Source organism: Rhinopithecus roxellana, chromosome 5 (assembly GCF_007565055.1).
Source record: "Rhinopithecus roxellana isolate Shanxi Qingling chromosome 5, ASM756505v1, whole genome shotgun sequence".
Classification (NCBI taxonomy): domain Eukaryota; kingdom Metazoa; phylum Chordata; class Mammalia; order Primates; family Cercopithecidae; genus Rhinopithecus; species Rhinopithecus roxellana.
The window spans coordinates 149497657-149517213 of NC_044553.1; the positions used below are offsets into that span (position 1 = coordinate 149497657).

Below are 19557 nucleotides of genomic sequence, written 5' to 3' on the forward strand. Positions count from 1 at the left end.
CGCCCGGCTAGTTTTTTGTATTTTTTAGTAGAGACGGGGTTTCACCGTGTTAGCCAGGATGGTCTCGACCTCCTGACCTTGTGATCCGCCCGTCTCGGCCTCCCAAAGTGCTGGGATTACAGGCTTGAGCCACCGCGCCCGGCCTAGTTTTCTTTTTTCAACTCCACAAATGAGACATCATGACCACAGCTTTACACAGTCAGTATGCTTTAGACTGTTTGTTCAGTAATCCTTTTTGCATCTCGGAAAATTCTCCAGGGATTATTTTCCTTCCCCCTAAAACTACTTCTTTTAAAATTGTCATAGGGGACCTATAGGTAGAAAACACATTCGGCTTTTGTACATGTTTGAAAATTTTGGCTGGGTGTGGTGGCTCATGCCTGTAATCTCAGCACTCTGGGAGGGCGAGGTGGGCGGATCATGAGGTCAGGAGTTCCAGACCAGCCTGGCTAATATGGTGAAACCCCGTCTCTACTAAAAATACAAAAATTAGCCAGCCATGGTGGCATGCGCCTGTAGTCCCAGCTACTCAGGAGGCTGAGGCAGAAGAATCACTTGAACGCAGGAGGTGGAGGTTGCAGTGAGCTAAGATTGTGCCACCACTGCACTCCAGGCTGGGTGACAGAGCGAGACTCCGTCTCCAAAAAAAAAAAAAAAAAAAGTGTCTTTTTGCCCACACTTAGGGAAAACAGTTTTGCTGAGTATACAATTGTAGATTAACAGCTATTTTCTCTGGGCATTTTGAAGATATTATTCCACTTTACATGGCTTCCAGGGTTGCTGTTCTAAAGTCCACTGTTTAATTGTTGTTCCTTTATAAATAAGTCTTTTTGATGGCTTTTCAGGTATTTCTCTGTCTTTTGTGTTCATCAGTTTCTCTCTGATGTGTCTACATAAGAATTTCTTTATATTTGTATGCATAGATTTGCTCTCTGCAAATTCACGTTTAATCCTGTAAACTCCCAGCTATTATTTCTTTGAACAGTGCCTCTACTCATTCTATTAGCTCCTTCTGAAAGTCTGATTAGAAAAATGTTGTATCTTCTCTGTCTATTCTCTATTTTTTTTTTTTTTTTTTTTTTTTTTTTGAGACAACCTGTCAACCCAGGCTGGAGTGTAGTGATGTGATCCTAACTCACTGTGGCCTTGACCTCCCAGGCTCAAACAACCCTCTCACCTCAGCCTCCTGAGTGCCTAGGACTACAGTCATACATGCACCACCATGCCCAGCTAAGTTAGTTTGTTTTTCTAGAGACAGGGTTTCACTATGTTGCCCAGACAGATGGGGATCCTCCCACCTCAGCCTCCCAAAGTGCTGGGATTACAGTTGTGAGCCACCACACCCGGCCTATCCTCTATGTCTTAATAGTTCTCTCATATGCTATCTCTTTTTTCTCCATTCTATATTCTGCATATTTTCTTCAAATCTATCTTCCAATCCACACTAATTTTCTCTTTAGCTATATCTCATCTACTAGTAAACCATCCATTTGAGTTTATACTTTGAATTGTTTTTTTCACTCCTAGAAGAACTACTGGTTCTTTTTCCAATCTGGTCATTTTTTAGCATGTATTATTCCGTAATATTACAACCAAATCTCTTTTTAATTAAAAAAATACACATTTATATTTTATATCTAATAATTCCAACAGTCTCTTTAGGTCTAATTCTACTATTTGTTGTTTCCACTTCTTTCACTCATAGTGCTTTGCTTTTTGATGTTTGTGATTTTTGATAGTAAAATCATGTCTATAAAACTTTCTTTGCTATTTCCTTAAGATCTAAGTAAATCCCCCAGAGAAGATTTACATTTGCTTTGCTAGTGCTGTTGGGAACACTACCAATTCGTAAGTAGAATAAACTAAATTCATACTTGTTTGTGTGATATACATATATATATGATGGAGTCTTCCTCTGTGCAGTAACTCACTGCATCCTCCACCTTCCGGATTCAAGCAATTCTCCCTGCCTCGACCTCCATAGTAGCTGGGATTACAGGTGCCTGCCACTACGCCTGGCTAATTTTTGTATTTTTAGTTGAGATGGGGTTTTCCCATGTTGGCCTGGCTGGCCTTGAACTCCTGACCTCAGGGGATCCGCCTGCCCCAGCCTCCCGCAGTGCTGTGATTACAGGCATGAGCCATCGTGCCTGGCTGGGATTTTTTTTTTTTTTTTTTTTAATCACATAAGTGGATAACAAACTGAAGCTGCAAACCTGTATGATGTTTGGTTTAAGGTTGTGACTCAGGGAAGGCTTTTACTACTTATCTGTTTCCCTCACCCAAAGCCAATGCTAAGCTAGAAAAGTTTCCCCTCCATCTCCCTTTGCAGGCTAGATTTTTATTTTCTCATTTACTCTTTTACTGAGCAGTAGCCTTCTGTACCTCTTGAGTGCCTTAGAGGCTGTCTCCTATATATGAAGTATGAAAATGGTAAACCCAAAGAACTAGTTCACAATTCACTGGTGGATTTCTCCAGCGTAACTTCTACCCTCAGGCAGCTTATTTGCTTCTCTAAATTCCTGCTCCCATTTTATTTTTTCAAGCTTAAGAACTCTATGCAGTTGATAGAAAGACTACTCAACTGCATAGATCACCTGGCAAGAGTAAGGAAAATTCCTTATCTAGCACTTTAGGGGTTTAATAATGACTGTGGCCACACGCAGTGGCTCGTGCCTGTAATCCCAGCACTTTGGGAAGCCAACGCAAGAGGATTTCTTGGGCCCAGGAGTTTGAAGCCAGCCTGGGCAACATAACAAGACCCTGTCTCTACTAAATAAATAAATAAGCAAGCAAGCAAGCTGGGTGTGGTGGAACATGTTTGCAGTCCCAGCTACTCAGGAGGTCAAGGTGAAAGGACTGCTTGAGCCCAGAAGTTCAAAGGTATAGTGAGACAGGGTCTTGCTCTATCTCCCAGGCTAGAGAGCAATGGCACAATCATGGCTCACTGTAGCCTCGACCTTCCAGACTCAACAGATCCTCCTGCCTCAGCATCCCTAGTAGCTGGGACTATAAGTGAGTGTTACAACACCTCAGGCTAATTTTTTTTTTTTTTTTTTTTTTTTTTTTTAAATTTTCAGTAGAGATGAAATTTCACTATGTTGCCCAGGCTAGTCTCGAACTCCTGGGGTCAAGTGATACTTCCACCTCAGCCTCTCAAAGTGCTGAGATTACAGGCATGAGCCACTGCACCAGGCCCTAAGATTGCCTTTTTCTTTCTACTTCTGTATTTGGAATATACTGCATACATTAAATTAACAGATCAATGGATAGAATTAATCTCATTGTTCTTGTTAAGTACTGTAAAATTCAATGGTGAAATTAATCATTAATATTATATTTTAATAGTGTCCTTGAGAAGGTTCTGTAGATGCTATGTCTATTTTGCTACAGAGAAGTTATCTATTATTACAGATTAAAGTTGTTTAGCTTTGACCATATCTGTCTCAGTCTGAGATAATGTTTTCCTTAAAAACTGCTATAAATCTATATTTAAAATAAATAAGAATTGGGTTAATTAAAAGTATATAAACAGCAGTTTCATTTGATCAACTGTACTAATATTTTTACTAAGTTTTGCTTTTGATAAAAAACATAAAAACTGACATTTCTAAAACTTCAATATGAAAAAGGCATCTCTAAAACATGGAAAGTCATGTAAACATTGCAAATAAGAATAGCAATTTGTTTTCAAATTTTCAAGGACCTTTACATACAACAAGGTCCCTTACTATATGGAATAAGTATACTCATCCATTCATTCAAAAATATTTGAGAAACTACTATGCATAAGTTACCTACTAAGAAAGTTTCTGTTTACCCAAATCCTATTTTCCTGGCAATTTTATATCATTGGATTATAGATAAGTTAGATGGAATTCTGCCATCTAAATGGCAGATGGCAGGAAACATGCCAAGACACTATGAACTCTTCAGGCAATACAGATTATGATTAAAGTTTAAGCATATAATATTTTTCTGTCACAGACTTCTTCCTGTTTTAAAATTGTTTAACCTAACCTGTAGTAAAAAAGGAAGATCATTCAGATTTCTTCCTGTTTTAAAATGATTTAACCTAACCTGTAGTAAAAAAGGAACATCATTCTCACATCAAGGATTACTTTAAACAGAACTTGAGAGAATTTACAGAACCTTGTATTCAAAATATTTAAAAGTGTGCATGACTTTTTATAAAGTATCTGAAAACGAAAAACAAAAACATATGTTCATACAAAAATTTGTACATGAACGTTCATAGCAGCGTTATATTTATGTATTTGTTTATTTTTTAGACAGAGAGTCTTGCTCTGTTGCCTAGGGTGGAGTACAGTGGCACAATCATGGCTCACTGCAGCCTCAAACTCCTGTTTAAGCAATCCTCCCACCTCAGTCTCCCAAGTAGCTAGGACTACAGACACATACCACACCATGCCCAGCCAATTTTTTAATTTTTGTCAAGATGGGAGCCTCACTATTTTGCCCAGGCTAGTCTCCAAAGCAGCATTACTTATAACAGCCAAAAGATGGAAACAACCCAAATGTCCAAATCCTGATGAACAGAGAGACAAAATGTGGTATATCTGTACAATGAAATAGTAAGTCATAAAAAATATGAAGTACTGGCTGGGCACAGTGGCTCACATCTGTAATTCTAGCACTCTGGGAGGCCGGGGCAGGCGGATTGCCTGAGGTCGGGAGTTCGAGACCAATCTGGCAAACATGGTGAAACCCCATCTCTACTAAAAATACAAAAAAATTAGGCGAGCATGGTGGCGTGTGTCTGTAATCTCAGCTACTCCGGAGGCTGAGGCAGCGGAATTACTTGAACAGGGAGGTGGAGGTTGCAGTGAGATCGGGCCACCACACTGCGGCCTGGACGGCACAGTGAGACTCCGTTTAAAAAAAAAAAAAAAAAAGGTATGAAGTACTGATGTGTACTACAACATGAAAGAACCTAGAAAACATTATGCTAAGTGAAAGAAGTTGGTCACCAGGGACTACACATTTGTATGTTTACCTTTATATGAAATGTCCAAAAGAGGCAAATATATAGATACGAAAATTCAGTTACTGGTTGTTTAGGACTGGGGAGGATGGTGAGCTTGCTTGGGCATCAACAGTTAAAGGGTTCAGGGTTTCTTTCTGAGGTAAGGAAAATGATATAAAATTGACTGTGGTGATAGCTGCACAACTTTGTGAATATACTAAAACCACTGAATTGCACACTTTAAATGATGGAACAATATGGTACATGAGTTATATCGCAATAAAGTTGTTACTAAGAAAAAAAGCCACATACAGATAAAACAGATAAAAACATGCAGATAAAAGATATTATAAAAACAATCTAGGCCGCGCGCGGTGGCTCAAGCCTGTAATCCCAGCACTTTGGGAGGCCGAGACGGGTGGATCACGAGGTCAGGAGATCGAGACCATCCTGGCTAACACGGTGAAACCCCCGTCTCTACTAAAAAAATACAAAAAATTAGCCGGGCGTGGTGGCGGGCGCCTGTAGTCCCAGCTACTCTGGAGGCTGACCCAGGAGAACGGCGTGAACCTGGGAGGTGGAGCTTGCAGTGAGCTGAGATCGCGCCACTGCACTCCAGCCTGGGCGACAGAGCAAGACTCCTCAAAAAAAAAAAAAAAAAAAAACCTATAACATATATCAACCTTAAAAACTTTTGACCAGATGTCACAAGCACTATTTTTAAGGGAAATGAGTCACCACAGAACTGTGACCCTCTTTCCCCTTTGAGTAGATATTGCCTTTGAAACAGGAAACAAAGGTAGAAATAAAGGATATTATTTTGATATTTTGAAAGCACGATTTCTTAGGAATGCAAGTGGGGTAGAGCTTGGGTTTTTAAAAAATATATATGAACAAATTACCTGAAGGTGGAAATGTACAATAACATCTCCAAGTTGACAGTTACACTACATTTCCGACAATAACACGCTTAGTTGATGGGAATAGACTATTCATTGTGCTTACTCACTGGTAGCTGTAAAAATTGGGCCTACATGGCATGCTAAACTACTCAGGGAGGTTATAAAGACCTTATACAGCAGGGCCATAGATGAAGGCTCATTACTAAATGATCTAAAGACAGCTTCCATAAGTGAACTCAAACAGATGTGAGGCAGGCTGGGTGCGGTGGCTGACACCTGTAATCCCAGCACTTTGGGAGGCTGAGGCAGGCAGATCACGAGGTCAGGAGTTTGAGACCAGCCTGGTCAACATGGTGAAACCCCGTCTCTACTAAAAATACAACAAATTAGCCAGGCATGGTGGCGCATGCCTGTAATCCCAGCTACTCAGGAGGCTGAGGCAGAAGAATCGCTTGAACCCAGGAGGCAGAAGTTGCAGCCAGTCAAGATAGAGCCACTGCACTCCAGCCTGGGTGACAGAGCTAGACTTCGTCTCAACAAGCAAAACAAAACAAAACAAAAAACAGATGTGAGGCTAGAGAAGTGGCTGGTATTGATTATGGAAGCCTCAAAAGAAAGGCTTTTTCTCTTGCCATAATGCTTGGCATTTTGGAAGGGATGGGCAGATACCCTTATATGGACAGGTGTAATCCATCCTGTCAGGGGCTAGAACTCTGAGGTCCCTGAGAGTGTGAAGCTAAACTGTAGTGGAGAAGAAAAATAGTCTGTCCTCTGAGGCTCTCCCTGGTCTTCCAGGAAAAGAGATTCTAGGCCTGCTGAGAATGGGGGGCGGGGGGAGGGGGGAAGAGTTAAAGGCCTCCTTTGTACCTTGACCTGATGGGAGAAAAATGACAGAAGCCAGTTCTCATAGCAGCAGTGACTGCAGAGCAACACAGTCCAGGGAGAGAACTGAATAGGAAACATACACATGACAAGAAGCTGCGTAACTGGCAAGGCCTAGCATAAAATTGAAAATGCGGGTGCCTTGTTCATGAATTACTAATAATTTCAGAACAGTGACAGCAGAGCATTACACCAAACGTGGGGCTCTTGTACGTGCAGGGATCTTTACAACTGCATAGGTCACATCCTCCTTAAGTCAGCCCTGATTCCTGAGCAGCAAGAGCAGCAGTGGTAGCAAAAATCCAGAAGGCAAAGGAAAGTTCAAATCACAAAACCAAGATCATGTAAAATCCCACTACTACTAAGATTTTAGTGTATATAACCATGTATATCCCAGAGATTTTTCTTTTCTTTATTTTTTGTAGAGATGAGGTCTCACTATGTTTCTCAGGCTGGTCTTGAACTCCTGGCCTCACAGGATCTTCCCATCTTGGCCTCCCAAAGTGCCTCCCAAAGTGCTGTGGTGGCATATGCCACCACACCCAGGCACCTAGAGATTTTTCTGCATACATATATACATGCAGATATTTTCCATATCCATATATACATGTAGATATTTATATTTATTCATATAATGTTTTGTATATTATACATTCTCTTCTGTAGATTTTTTAAAACTTATTTTGGAGAGCCTTCCAAAGTATTAATAAAAGTAGGTCATGTTAATCCATTATATACATTATAGAACATATAGACCCATGTTCCATTCAACCAAAGCCCTATTGTTGGGTTTCTAAACAGTCTTAGGTTTTTCATTATTACAAATTATGTGCATTGAATATCAATAGAGTTGAATGAAGATTGAATAAGACAATCAATACAAAGCCCTCCACAGAGTACTTGGCATCTAACAAGCACTCTATCAATGATAGTGATTTTTAAAAATATTGTGTCCCAAAAAAAAATAATAATAATAAATAAATAAATAAATAAATAAATAAAAATATTGTGTCCTGGATGGGCGCAGTGGCTCACGCCTATTATCCCAGCACTTTGGGAGGCCGAAGAGGGCGATTACCTGAGCTCAGGAGTTCGAGATCAGTCTGGCCAACATGGTGAAACCCCATCTCTACTAAAAATACAAAATTAGCCAGGCGTGGTAGCAGGCGCCTGTAATCCCAGCTACTCAGGAGGCTGAGGCAGGAGAATCGCTTGAATCAAGGAAGCAGAGGTTGCAGTGAGCCGAGATCATGCCACCGCACTCTGGCCTGGGCAACAAAGCTAGACTCCATCTCAAAATAAATAAATAAATAAAATAAAATAAAATATTGTGTCCTGTGTAGAGCTGAACTAATTTACATTCCCAACAGCATAGTAAAAGGGATTGGTTTCCCTAAATCTTTGCCAATTCTTTTAATTTTTTGCCTTTTGTGCTTCTATGAATAGTCTGTTCATGTTCTTTGACAGTTCTCCTAATGGATTCCTCATGCTTTTTAAATTTTAATTTCTATATTGGGGATATCAATCCTTCATCATAGATATAATAAGTACTTTTTTTTTTCCTTAAAAATTAACTTAAGACTTACCTCCAGTTCCTAGGACCTTCAGGAGCTCAAAATTTTCTATCCCCACCTTCTCTGCATGGCCTGTCAAATTAGCTAAAAGAAAAAAAGAGAGAGAAAAAAAAATTAAGAGGGTCAGCAATAGAAGGAGGCTCCTGGGGGCTTCTCAGGTACCAGCAATGCTCTATTTCTTGACTTGAGTGATTAACCAGGGGTTGCTTTATAATTATTTGTTAAATGGTATAGCATATTTTACATAAATTTCTGTATGTTATACATTACAATACAACTTTTTTTGGAATTTAGGAACTATATATATCATTTGTACCAAAGATTAACATAAATTAAAGTGTTTATTAGACTCTCTACTGACCAATATACTCCAAAAATAAATGAAAATTCTAATATGTAGATAGATACATACTGGGGGAAAAACTGGATGGATTGAGAAGATGTACTAATTTATTCAACAAACATTTACTAAGTATCAATTAAATTAAATGCCATCCCCAGGTTCTAGGGTAGGTTCTAGTTCCACTTCTGCCACTAAATACCTGGACATGATATAGTATGCATTCGTCACTTGAATACTCTATGTCTCCATTACTACATCTCTGAAATGAAAGTGTTAGTCTCAATGAACTCTAGGATCCCTGTCAGCTCTAAAATTTTAGGACTATGTTTAAAAATATAAACTCTTCAAAAATGTATTCTGTCTTGAACAAATAAAATTAGGATATCTTATAAATTAGCATTTTCCATAACATATTCCATTGAATTCTAGTCCTATCTTATAATAGGTGTTCTGTTTGGGGGAGAGGTGGGGATCAGAGTGCTCTGGTAGAATAAATGTGGAAATGGTGGGCTTCAACAAAGTTAAATGATTTCTTTACTGCTGAACCTTACAGATCCTGTATTATGAAAATATGCATGTAGATCATCAAGACTAAGATACATTTGTCGATTTTTTTAACCACAAAATTATTTTTAAGGTAGTATCTATTAATATTATGTGAACTAGTACTCTGCAGAAGTGGTTAAGAAAGGCTTGATCCAAATCCTAGTTATGCCATTTAAAAGCTGTGTGACCTTGACAAATTACTTGTCTATGTCTCAGTTCCCAGTAATGTAAATGGGCATAAAACTACTTATCCTCAAAGCATGCTGGTATCCGCGATTTACTTTGAAACGTATTTTTTAAAATAAGATAAATTTATAAATAAATATAGCTATGAACACGTATGTCAAAAGCAAATACAACAAAATACTACTTGCAGAATTTAGGTAGTGAGTATAAGGGTATTCAACATACAATTCTTTCAAATTCTCTGTATATTAGAAAATGGCCATTATAAAATGACAGAAAACAAAATAATACCTACCACATAGAATTTAATGAGGATTAAATGAGTTAAATTTATATAATGCTTGCTGTGTGCCAATAAGCAGTATTGTAAGGGTTTGTAAATAAATTAATGCTTTGGGACTACAACTTTAAGAAAATAAAACTCAACTAAGAACTTTGGAATTAAAAGCTTCAGGGCATAAATAATTTCAGTGTCTTTCCAAAGTTTAATTAAACTCATCATTTAAAATTTTTAAAAATTGTGGTTGAAAATACATAACATAAAATTTACCATCTTAACCATTTTTAAGTATACAGTATTGTTAACCATATGTACGTTGTTATGCAACAGATCTTTAGAACCTTATCATTCTGCAAAATAAACTATATCCATTGAACAACAACTGCCCTCTTCCCTCTTCTCTCAGACCTGGGAGCCACCATTCTATTTTCCATTTTTAAGAGTTTTACTGCCAATGTATACTTTTATAGTAAGAACAAGTCAATGTACATGGCCCAGCCTAGAGTTCACATTGACATCAATATAGATCTAAAATGAATACCAAAAACATACGTAGTATTTCAAAATAAACACACAATGGCTTATCTTTCTCTAATATGTCAAGCAGATTTTATAAAAAGCCAAACTCAAAAGAGACATACTTTTGAAATAACGATTTGGCTCTCTTCTAATGTTAAATTATATTATTTTATTATGTAAAAAAAGCTTAAGACATTATTATTAAAGAGTCATGTGTTAAAAATAATTACTCCTAGTTCTTACTATTAGGATTCCTTTTTTATTTACTGAGATATGTACAAGCCCAGCTTTCCAAAAGCATTGTTCATATACTAGATTATATCTATATTTGCTTTATATTTATGTATTACTTATCTATATTTGCTGCTACACTAAGAAGATAAGGAATTATTTTTTGATACACAGAATTAACTTTCATAGGAAATTTTTAAAAGGTTATAAATTAATTACCCTTTCTTTTACAATGTATACTACCCAGGAAACCCTAGTCAGTCACAAAGATTGTTCAGATCATTTGTGAAAGGCTGTTTTTGTTCATTATTTACTACCTCTATTATTTTGTTTCTGACATAAATTAACACTTTGCCTGCTACAGGAACTCAAGGCTTCTCCAATCTCCTATCCCCAGGGCTCAAGATGAAGGGCATCAGTGCCTTCTATACTCAGGGTTGAAGGTTTCCAGGTGATGAGAAGCAGCTCAAGGTATGTTCTCTTTGGCTCCTCCTCTCATTACTTTGGCAGCTGAGAGTTTCGTTTACTCTTTTTATTGCTTTTCCACCAATACTATTCCCAGGTGGCTGGTAGGTAAGGCAGAGCTTGGGAGAGGTTCTTCTTTCTCCCATAACTCAAGTCCTAGGTCTTAGAAAAACTCAAGAATGCTGGTCCTGAAAAGAGCTTAGCCCTAGGCTTATGAAGAAAAACCACTCTCTTCCACCTCAAGTTTCTGCTAGAGTTTAGATTTCTTGGAATTTCCTTGCTTAAGAATGGCAAGATTCCAGTAAACAATCTTAAAGGGTATCTGCATAGGGCAAAGGAACAAGTAAGTCCTTAAGCAGGTCCATGTGATCCAGCCCAGCTCACCAAGGTCAACGTTTCAGTTTGGGGTACAGAACCAAAGATCAAGCTTGCTATCATGTACTCCTCTATTTTGTCTTCACTTTCTTAATCTTACCTGGGAACCATGCAGTTGAAACTACAATAGGGTAGGATACAGAAATCTTAATTCTTACAACAGCCCTCAAAGCTATTGTCTAAGACTGTAACATTCCTTTGGTTCTTGTGTTTGCTCAAAGGAAAAATTAAAGATGTTTGAGCACCAAAAATCTACAGTTAACATATTTCTAAGTTTTACTAAGGTACAACTTACATATAATAAAATTCACTTATTTAAATGAACAGTTTGATGAATTTTGGTAATTATACATAGTTATGGAGCCACCACCACAAGTATGATAGAAAACAGTTCCATCACCCTGAAAATTTCTGTTCCATTACCCTGAAAAGTTTCTGGATGTCCTTTTGAAGCCAATTACTTCCCGGGTAACTAATCATCTAATTCCAGTCACTATAGTTTTAGCTTTTCTAGAATTTCATATAAATTAAATCATACAATACATAGTTTCTTGACTTTCAACTTCATTTACTTAGCCTACAGTCTTTGAGTTTCATCCAGGTTTTTGACAGTCTACTATTTTTCCACCAGAATCTTCACAGTGTGTGCTGTACTTAGCCTTTACTTCATTTACTCCCCTCATAAATTAATCTAAAAGAGTAAAATAAAAATTTAAAAGGTGCTATGATATAGGCACATCTCAGAGCTCTTGAACTTAGTAACCATATGATTCTTTATTTTTTTTTGCCCCTCTTCCTGACTCTGAGTCTTTTCCATTACATCTATTAAGCAAAGTAAATAAACACACATATGACAGCAAATCAGTAGTAAGCTCTATCATATTTAGGCATGGGGGAATATTTGTCCATTATAAAGATTTTTGTCACTATGTTAATGACAAAACACGTAAGAGGAAATGGTAAATATTACTATATAGAATCCTAAGCAACAAAAAACACATTCGAGCATGTGAGTCTAGGTGTCTAAATAGTTTTCATTCCTACGCTATTATTTTGTCATTGTGATTAAAGCTTTTGTGCATGAAAGTCTAAAAATAAATTAAATTTCTCTTAATTGTTAACCCAAGAACAAGAGCTCAAACTTCTCTACAATAATATTAACAATATTAGAACAAGACTTACAATATTTACACATTTATTTCACCCTAAAGGTGAAATAAAACATTAACCAATTGCAGAAATTTGCATGTGTGAGTCATTCACATGCTTTAGTAAAGTCCAAAATATGCACCTCAGATGATGTGAAGCTACCTGCATGCCTAGGACCAGGCTGTACCAGAAACAGACCTGCTGGAATTGTACACTGTCTTTCTTCACACTCAAAAGGAGATGGTACTTTAGTCTAGTTGTAGGAAAAAAGGACGTTTGCTCCTTTTCCTATGCCAGGCATGTCTTTGCCCAACCCCCTTTCTAGTTCTCCCCAAAGGTAAGAAATGTGACTAATTCATTTACTCAAGAGTCAAAACTCCAAATGGGCACAATTAATAGGTAGACTCACTATGTTAAAAGATCAGCCTCCACACAAGTTCTCTTTGGTTTTTTACCTCACATTTCTTCCATGGCCTGACAGATTGGCCATTCTCTTGCACTTCTCCCTTCAACATACATAGTAGTTAGTTAAGCAGATTCGGGGGTTCTCCTGGGACCTAGTGCTATGATCTGAATGTTTGTATCCTCCAAAATTCATACGTTAAAATCCTAATCTCCAATGTGATGGTATTTAGAGATGGAGCCTTTGGGAGGTAATCAGGTCATTAGGGTGAAACTCTCATGATAGGATTAGTGCCCTGTAAGAAGAGACAGGAAAGACCATGCTTCCTCTCTCTCTGCTTTCCCCAGGCAAGGACACAAGAAGACTGCCATCTGCAAACCAGGAAGTGGGCCCTCACCATTCACTGGAGCTGCTAGCACCTTAATCTTGGAATTCCCAGCCTCCAGAACTGTGAAAAATAAATGTTTGTTGTTTAAACCAGCTAGTACATGGTATCTTTGTTAAAGAAACCTGAATCTAAGACACCTGGTGTTTCTTCTCCATTCTAACCTTTTTTTTTTTTTTTTTTTTTTTTTTTTTTTTTTTTTTGAGACGGAGTCTCACTGTGTTGCCCAGGCTGGAGTGCAGTGGTGTGCAGTCTTGGCTCACTGCAACCTCCGCCTCCTGGGTTCAAGCAATTCTCTTGCCTCAGCCTCCCGAGTAGCTGGGACTACAGGCGAGTGCCACCACACCCAGCTATTTTTTTTTTTTTTTTTTTTAAGTAGAAACAGGGTTTCACCATGTTGACCAGGTTGGTCTCAAACTCCTGATCTCAGGTGATCCGCCCACCTCAGCCTCCCAAAGTGCTGGCATTATGGGCATGAGCCACCACACCCGGCCCATTCTAACCTTCTAAGTCACATACCTGAACATGCTGGTCTCAAGATTATAATTAGATGGAGTTAGTTGGAAGGAAAGTAGGACACCTCACTTAGGCCTTAAACCTAAACTACCTGCACCAGTGCAGCTTCTACAGAAGAGTTTTTCACATTGGTGTGTTGGACGTTTGCACAACTCTCATTAAACTTGTACTCTGATTCCCACCAGCTATTTGTGCCTTGCAGATGGATCACTCATGACTCCTGAGGGAAAAGAGGGGCCTGGGAGAGCAGGGTTTGGGAATTTGTGGATGTCTGACTATAACAGCATAGAAAACCTCACCTTCAGCCTCTAAATCCTAACTTAGAAAAAGATGAACTCCTTCCCACAGAAAGAATGCCTTATGAAAACTTTTCGCAAATATACAAAACAACAAAGAGTATCAACAAACTAAAAACTTAGAATAGAGCTAATCAACTGGTACACAGCAGTATGACCATATCATAAGTTATTTGTTTCTGGTGTCAATTCTGATGACCACATGAGTTGTTAAATATTAGTAAATTCAGACTAAATCAATAAACATTTTAAATCTTTTCAAGGTCTATTTCAGGCATATCTCTGTTGTGAATCAGCTTAAACCATGCTCCCTTCAAAAGCTCTCAGAATTTTTTTACATTAATGCCTTAAGTTTAATCATCTAGGGAAAAAGAGGTGTAAATAGTTTTAATGCTCTCACAAAGGAATTTTAACCAATTTTTCCATGAATTTTGTGAAATCCCTTCATATGTACCTTTTCACATTCCCATCAACAGTGCAAGAGGGTTCCAATTTATCCACATTCTGTCCAATACTTACTATTTTCTGGGTTTTTTTTTTTTTTTTTTTTTTGGTAGTAGCCATCCTAGTAGATATGAGGTGGTGACTGATGTAATTTTAAAAACAGTAAACTTAAGGATAAAAGGAAAATGGTCGTTTCCTTCAGATTTAAGTAATTTTGTTGTTGTTTTCTTTATAAAATTATCCAGGTTCACTGTTTTTTGAAAAAATAGGCCTAAAGCAGACCTTGAAAATCTCCCATAATCCCAACACTCAAAGGTAACTATTGTTAACCCTTGGCATGGTCTTCCAGGATTTCCACCACAAACCTATGACTGATAAACGGTTTCTGAACTTTCTAAGCAATTCTACTGTAAGTATAATTTGTATAATAACTTTTTAAAGTTGTGAGATGTTTGACTTGGAACTTCCCACTCCTATGGAGGAAAATGATCAGTAAAAATGCATTTTTCACTCTGTTGCCATAGTTTCAGCTAAGCGGCACAAATGTAATTGCACAGAGCATGTGCTGAAATCATTTGATTAGATCCAATGATTCACTTATGTTAAAGGCTTAATTTAAAAGCACTTTTACAATTAAGGTAGAAATAAAGAGAACAATGCTTTTGAAGCCATTTTAAATACGTTTCTCAGTACGTGACTAAGGCACTCATATGCCAGATTTTATTCAATGAATTAATCATTTATTAAACTTGAAATAAGATATGAGAAATGTAAGTTAATAAACAGGCCTGTGGAGTCTGTGGACATGAAGGAGAATATCATCGTGTGAAGCTGGTTAGAAAAGCTCATTGAGAATACAGGTCCCCATTTACTCAATATTCAAGAGTGCCTACTAAAGGCCAATGTTCTGGGCTATGTGTTAGGTCTTTAGCTAAGAAGTACAGGATTTGTACTGGCAAAAAAATGAGAGGATGGCTGGGGAATTCTGGACTGGAAGAACAGCTGGGGCAAACGTATAAGCAGAAATAACTATGTTCCTAGGAAAGAATAATAGAAGGACTGTTCTAACTAGCCACAAATGATTTATGTGGGAAAAACATAACATAAAATAGGCTCAAAATCTGGAAGGCCAGACTAACTAGTTTTAATTGAATCCATAATAATGGCTCTTGACTTGATAAAAGTAATGCTTTAGAAAAATACTCCTGACAGTAGTGTACAATGTGCACAGAAGCAAGGAAAAATGATTGCTAAAAAATGATGAAGTATTGCAGTAAAAAAGATGTGTACTAATGAGGGTCTGGTCTGAGTAAAAACTAGAGGAAAGAGTGAACCCAAGAATCAATGTAATGCTCAGTTTAAGAAACATCCATTGAATACCTGTCTTGGGTGCTGAAACTACAAAAGGCATAGGACAGGGTCCTCCCTTTCAAAGATAAATTAATTCAATTTCTGTTCCATTTTTTTCCCTATTGACCCCTGCTGTGGTCTGAATGTTTCTCTTCAAAATTGTATGTTGAAATCTAATCCCCAGTGTGTTGACATTAAGAAGTGGGGCCACTGGAAAGTGATTAGGTCACTAGGGCAGAGCCCTCATGGATGAGATTACTGCTCTTATAAAAGAGGCTAGAGCGAGCCTGCTGCCCCTTCCACAATGTGGGGACACAGCTAGAAAGCACCATCCATGAAGCAGAGAGCCCTCACCAGACACTGAGCCTCCTGGTGCCTAGAACTGTGAAAAATACATTTCTGTTGTTTATAAATTACCTAATCCAAGGTTGCTGGGCTTTTTCTTTTTAATAGGGACGGGGTCTCACTATGTTGCCCAAGCTGGTCTCAAACTCCTAGCTCATGCAACCCTCCCTCCTTGGCTTCCCAAAGTGTTGGAATTACAGGCATGATACCTGGCCCTGTCTTAAGATATTTTATCATTGTAGCCTGAACAGACTAAGACAGCTCTATATCTAAAGCATAAGAAATGCAAGTCTGGTGAATGGTAGTGTTACCAACAGAATAAGGAAGTCAAAAGGGGAAGTTTTTTGGTTTCAACATCGATTTTGAAGTAATGGCAGAAAAATCCCAAAAGAGCTGTCATGTAGGCAGCTCTAGACAAGGAACTAAAGTTCTCCAGAGACACCATGCACAGTTACTAGGAGAAAGGCAATGGCTAAAGCTTTAAGACGAACACCCTTCAAGAGACCACACGAAAGGAAAGGCAAGTCTTGATGATTATCTAGAGTTACGAAGCAAGAAGAAAAAGAACCAGAGAAGTGGTTCAACTAACCATGTATGAAATTCAAAGCAAGAACATCAAAAAAGAACTATCAATGCAGTCAAATGCAGCAAGAAGGTAGAAGTGCATGAAGACTGAGACACTCTAATTTGGTTAGGTCAACAGTGATTTTTTTTTTAAGAACGATTAATAGGGGAAGAATGAGAAAAAAAGCCAGATTTCAAAAGCATAATGAAGGAAGTGAATTTTCACTACATTTTTTACTGAATTTTTTAAAGTTTACTAAACTTTACTAAATTTTTTAAAGTTTAAAAGGAGGAGGTGTTATTTTTAAAAATAATACAGTCAAAACAGAATGTGGATTATTTGTATGATGGCCTACCTTGACATACCATGACATGACTGTTAAATAGGATAGTGACCACAGAAATGACCCCCTTTGAACTATAAAGTCAAACAGCATTGGCTGGACTCTAACCATTCAGGCCGTAAGCTGGGGAGCTAGAAAATTTTTCCCAGAATAAAAACAAGCTAGCCCCAAGAACCATGGGTTTTACAAGGAGATTTCATAGAGTCATAATATCCTGGATCATCAAATTGTTCAATAACATTGTAACACAATAACATAGCCCACAATAAAAATCCAAGCCTCAGCCTAAAAGTACATGAATAGAAAAGCTTGAGCCTAAAATTTACACAGGAAGGTTGCATTATAAGGGTGTGGATGGAAAAACAAAACAATAACAATTCTGTTCAAGGAATTAGGGTGTAATGAAAAGGAATACAGGGGAAATGGGAAAGAATCATATGAAACTTTTTTCCAACTTAAGGCAGATGACAGAGAAAACCCATGGAAAAAGGGAATGTGGGAAAGGCTAGAAAAAGTAGAGATGGGAGGGGTGGTTCCTAAGGGAGCAGGTTCTTCAGGCAGTGATAAACAATGGGATCCAGGACAGAAGGGATTTAAGAATTCAAAAATAGAGAGAAGGATATGTTAAGGTGTCAAGGGCAGGAAAAAAACAAACCATAGGCTTTCTTACCAACACAAATGGTCTCTTAAGGAAGCACCAGAGAAGCAGTACCCTGGAGCAACAGTAGAACGCCTCAGCAGTCAGCTTGGCTAAAAACACACCTCAGAGGATGAAATGAGATCTATGCAAAGTCACCTTACGAAATACAAATCACTGTATGCAGATTGGAAGAACTTGAACTTTCCTAATCAAAAGAACAAAAATGCATAAAAGAATGGACAACAAAAGATAGACTGGACAAAACGGAAACTAAAAAACAGGCCGGGCGCGGTGGCTCACGCCTGCAATCCGAGCACTTTGGGAAGCCGAGGCGGGCGGATCACGAGGTCAAGAGATCGAGACCATCCTGGCCAACATGGTGAAACCCCGTCTCTACTAAAAATACAAAAAATAGCCTAGCGTGGTGGCATGTGCCTGTAGTTCCAGCTACTCAGGAGGCTGAGGCAGGAGAATCGCTTGAACCTGGGAGGTGGAGGCTGCACTGAGCTGAGATCGTGCCACTGCACTCCAGCCTGAAGACAGAGTGAGACTCTGTCTCAAAAAAACAAAACAAAACAAAACAAAACAAAAACAAAAAACTAAAAAACAAAATTCCAAATTGGGCAGTGTGTTTCTAGCAGTATCCATGAGACAATCTAACCTGTCGATTCAAACATCAGGTTCCCTATCATAGAAATGGCTGCATCATGCTCTCAAGCCTTACCATCTTTAGCTATTAGACCACTTGAGCAATTCCTTTTTCCTAATTCCATTCTCACCATGGAAAGGTATCATTTGAGTCCTTCCGTCCTTTGCTTATAACTATAGTTGTAAGCATGAAATCAAGACATGAAAACACGGATAGCATAATGATCCAGTGTTGAATGAATCCTATTTGCCACTATCAAGGCACTTTTAATTAACAGCAATATGTACATAACACTGCAGTAAGTAAACCATGACCTACTCAATTATTTTCTAATTTTTTTATATCAGAAAAAGGGAGAACAATTATAAAAAAGCAACATTGTGAGATTTAGTTGTGAATACAACAGAAAGGACAGAAATGTATAGTTTGTTGTAGCTGAACTGAAGCCACAATTTATTATAAATGATCTACAGAACACCAATTTCCAAAACTTAAATTTTGTTCAAAATCTTGTCCAATTTTCAGTTATTGGACAGATTTTTTTTCCTTTGAGACATTAGTTCATCAATTAAAACAAAAAAAGAAGGAAACAAAGCCTAACATGTTAATAAGAAAGTTCCTACTTTTGGCAAAGAAAGGAGTTTCAGTCCTAGCCCTTATTCCCTATTCCTCAATAAAAAGTTTCACTTTCTCCTTTCCAACACTTTTGGTGTTAATGAAATCTCAATACTAACTTCTAATTTTCAAGTTCTGGTATGAATAAGATCATGACATTGTATTGCACGTATTTTCGTCTTTTTAAAACTGTTCCGCCAGGCGCAGTGGCTCACGCCTGTAATCCCAGCACTTTGGGAGGCCAAGATGGACACATCACCTGAGGTCCGGAGTTCGAGACCGGCCTGACCAACATGGAGAAACCCTGTCTCTACTAAAAATACAAAATTAGCTGGGTGTGGTGGTGCATGCCTGTAACTGCATCTACTCTGGAGGCTGAGGCAGGAGAATGGCTTGAACCTGGGAGACGGAGGTTGCTGTGAGCCAAGATCACGCCATTGCACTCCAGCCTGGGCAACAAGAGCGAAACTGTCTCAAAAACAAACAAAAAAAACTGTTCCTATATTATGAACTATGACAAAGAAAGTCTCCAGAGGGAAAAAAACAACTATATATGGTAATCCCATC

General features: G+C 38.1%; 1 protein-coding gene across 2 annotated transcripts in view; it reads right to left on the reverse strand.

Moving 5' to 3' along the window:
- Positions 1–19557, reverse strand: part of RPS6KA5 (ribosomal protein S6 kinase A5) — a 201529-nt gene that overhangs the window by 131984 nt on the left and 49988 nt on the right. For both annotated transcript variants that reach the window (XM_030929948.1, XM_030929949.1), the window contains exon 2: positions 8358–8429. In XM_030929948.1, the coding sequence (XP_030785808.1) occupies positions 8358–8429 (72 nt within the window). The remainder of the gene's footprint in view (positions 1–8357; positions 8430–19557) is intronic.